Here is a 3,062-nt window from a genome sequence, read left to right as displayed (position 1 = left end):
GTTCCTTCTCCTACACCACCAAAATAACTGCTATGCGGGTGTCGGCTAGTGCGGATCTGATATAATCTAGCCCTTAGGTGACCTATGTGCGTGTTTATGTAAACTCTCCCCTATTTTCTTCAACCTCATTCCTCTCTTGAGGCATTGCAGAATGCGACTTCAATCTTCCTTTTGAGCCATGGATGACATTTGTTCTTTAAAGGGATCCATGTGTTCCGTATACTGCCAACTTCTCAATCAACCCTTCAAGGAACCCTTTAAGACAATTCCCATGGAGGTTAAAAAAAGGAAATCCTCGCAAACTTTTCAATAACATATTTTTATTGAGACATACAATTTTATCTTCTGTTACAAAAATATATTATTTTTTTAGTCATGTGATAATTTCTATGCTGATGTTATCACTACATGTTGAATGAAGTCTACATATAATTTCTCTTACCTCACATAAACACCCAATGCACCAATATCGAAGTACTGTACAAAAACATAATACTATTCTAAAAAGATTAACAATATACTTCTTTAGGGTACACATTCAGAACTCAAGTACATGGAAGGGTTCATGATTATCATTCATTAGGCTATGTACAGGATTATATCACACTTTTTCATACTTTAAATACAGCACAATATTATATAAACAATATATATACTATACCCTGAGTATACAGAACATTAAGAACACCTGCTTTTTCCATGATATAGACTGATCAGGTGAAAGCTATGATCCCTTATTGACGTCACCTGTTAAATCCACTTCAATCAGTGTAGATGCAGGGGATGAGAGATTTTAAAAAAGCATTTTCATGACCTTTGAGATAATTGAGACATGGATTGTGTATGTGTGCAAGAAAAAATATTTAAGTGCCATTGGACTGGGGATGGTAGTAGGTACCAGGCACACCGGTTTGTGTCGAACTGCATCGCTGCTGTTTTTTTAACCTTCAACATTTTGCTGTGTGTTTCAAGAATGGCCCACCACGACATAACTATGGGAAGTATTGGAGTCAACATGGGCCAGCATCCCCCTGTAGAACACTTTCAACACCTTGTGGAGTCCATGCACCAACAAATTGAGGCTGTTCTGTTCTGAGGGGGAGGGATGCCTTTGTGGTTATGATGATATACTAAGTTACTTGTCGCTATTATTGGGTGTAGGTGAGACTTTACCAGGTCATAGCTAGCTTGTATGACACTCTAGATTATGTAGATGTTCCTTAGGTCTAAAGTGGCTTCCTCTCATTGGCACCTTTCCTCAGTCTGCACCGACCACTTTAGACAGTTGCGACAGTCTGCTAGTCTGAATCCTCACTACTGCAGTAGGAGCTGTCACAGTACTCTGCGGTGAACAGGAAGGTGTGCTCATTGGGGTCTAGTTTAGGCACCCAATGCCGAGGTATCAAAAACATGGCCAGGTTGAAGAGATCCACAAAGACTTTGTAGCGATCACTGTGTGAGAGAGAAGAAAAACACCTACTTAGCTCATTCTTGAAGGGGTATATAATGATATGCTTGACAGTAACTCTTGGATGCAGTTTATTTCAATAGCTAATCATATATGACAGACATGACATACCTGACAGTAGAGCGCAGATAGTGGTAGCCAGATGAGCCTCCGGTGCCTGCTTTGCTGCCAATCATTCTGTGCACCATGCACACGTGGTTGTCTGAGACACAAAAGATAAATATTGCACTTGTTAATATAACAGTTCCAGGTCAATTGACAGTGAAATTATAGTCTAGACCAGTGGCATTCAAACTTTTTCAGTGGGGACACCATTTTTTCCACCAGAATTTATTGGGACCCCATTTTTTTTTCCCCCAAGAATTTCTCACAACCCCACCCCAAATCTAATGACAACCCTAAAATGGTTTACAGATAACAATAACAAATAACCTTAATTTATTGCATTCTCATATCTTATCAAAATGAAAAGAAACCAGTAAATGTATTTACTCAATCATTTTCAAATGATCTTTCTCAAAAACGTTTGTATAATGATCCCATACAATAATAATATGTACTCTTAATTTTGATCCCCCCCCAAAATACAGATGGTGTAAGGGAAGCCTGTGCATGCAGACACTGTTTGAAAGAAATGTGACTGTTCTTTACATAAAATGTGTTTTGGTGTTACTTACATCTCCATTTTGTCATGAGGGTATCAATGTCCATCAGGTTGGACAGGAGTTGGAAGGGAACCTGGAACCTGGGCTCCTCCCTAACAATCCACAATGTAGCAATTACATCTCAAATGGTGAACAGACACAAGCCTGTCTAAAATAACTAAGAAAACCCTTCTTACCTGTAGAAGTAGATCATCAGAGCTCCTTGGAGAGCTTTGTAGGAGATCCGTCTCTCACCTGATTAAACAACAGGAAGTGAGATGGTTTCTTAGACCTGGGTCCTGTAGTTTTAAACAAATTATTGGGATTGAATTGTTGAGTCAGTTTGTTGGAGCTAGGTGCTAAACACTCACCTTTGCCCAAAAGATGCTCATGTCTTTTGACATCAAACAGAGAAGTAAATAGCTCTTTTTGTTTCGTCATCTCTTCCATCATCTCCTCCTTCTCCTCGGAGTCTTGCATTTTCTGCCAAAGGACGATAAATATTGTCGTTTTTGGTCAGATTATTTTATCTGTAAGTAACCTAATGAGAAGCGATGTTGTGAGTTTTTGGTACTAGATTATTTTGAAACAGCCAATACCTCTATTTTATTTTTTTCAAGACTCAACCCTTCAAAGATGTTGGCTTCCAGTTTAACCCAAAAGTTAAACCCATCCTCTTCAAGACCTGGGGTCCTTTCCAGCCATTTCTGAATAGAACAACAAACAGTATTGCTCAATAGTGCTGTAATATCAAGTGTGGGAAATAACATTACTAAGTATTTAAACGGGATCTATTTGAAAATGTTTCAGTATTTATTTTGCTTTTCACACACCTCCACCAATTTCAGCAGGCAAGGCTCCTTCTCAGATCTAAGCAGCATCTCACTCTCATGTCCTTTGAAGTTGTCCCTGTAGTGGCGCCTGTTGTAGGGGACTCTTAGGTTGTCAGG

At 39.1% G+C, this 3,062-nt stretch overlaps 1 protein-coding gene across 1 annotated transcript in view; it reads right to left on the bottom strand.

Annotated features, from left to right (window-relative positions):
• Nucleotides 1-300: 300 nt before the first annotated feature.
• The window catches only part of LOC109905279 (tryptophan 2,3-dioxygenase A-like), a 4,998-nt gene continuing 2,236 nt past the window's right edge, over nucleotides 301-3,062 (bottom strand). The window contains exons 6-12 of the mRNA XM_020502561.2: nucleotides 2,946-3,062; nucleotides 2,712-2,819; nucleotides 2,484-2,595; nucleotides 2,310-2,367; nucleotides 2,146-2,225; nucleotides 1,580-1,670; nucleotides 301-1,452 (exon numbers count right to left, since the gene is read on the bottom strand). The exon at nucleotides 2,946-3,062 is cut by the window's right edge and continues 70 nt beyond it. Coding sequence (XP_020358150.1) covers nucleotides 1,299-1,452; nucleotides 1,580-1,670; nucleotides 2,146-2,225; nucleotides 2,310-2,367; nucleotides 2,484-2,595; nucleotides 2,712-2,819; nucleotides 2,946-3,062 — 720 coding nt within the window. The 3' untranslated portion in view covers nucleotides 301-1,298. The remainder of the gene's footprint in view (nucleotides 1,453-1,579; nucleotides 1,671-2,145; nucleotides 2,226-2,309; nucleotides 2,368-2,483; nucleotides 2,596-2,711; nucleotides 2,820-2,945) is intronic.

Source organism: Oncorhynchus kisutch, linkage group LG15, assembly GCF_002021735.2.
Source record: "Oncorhynchus kisutch isolate 150728-3 linkage group LG15, Okis_V2, whole genome shotgun sequence".
NCBI classification, from domain to species: domain Eukaryota; kingdom Metazoa; phylum Chordata; class Actinopteri; order Salmoniformes; family Salmonidae; genus Oncorhynchus; species Oncorhynchus kisutch.
The sequence above is the reverse complement of the archived record's forward strand: the minus strand, read 5'-3'. Positions and strand labels throughout refer to the sequence as shown.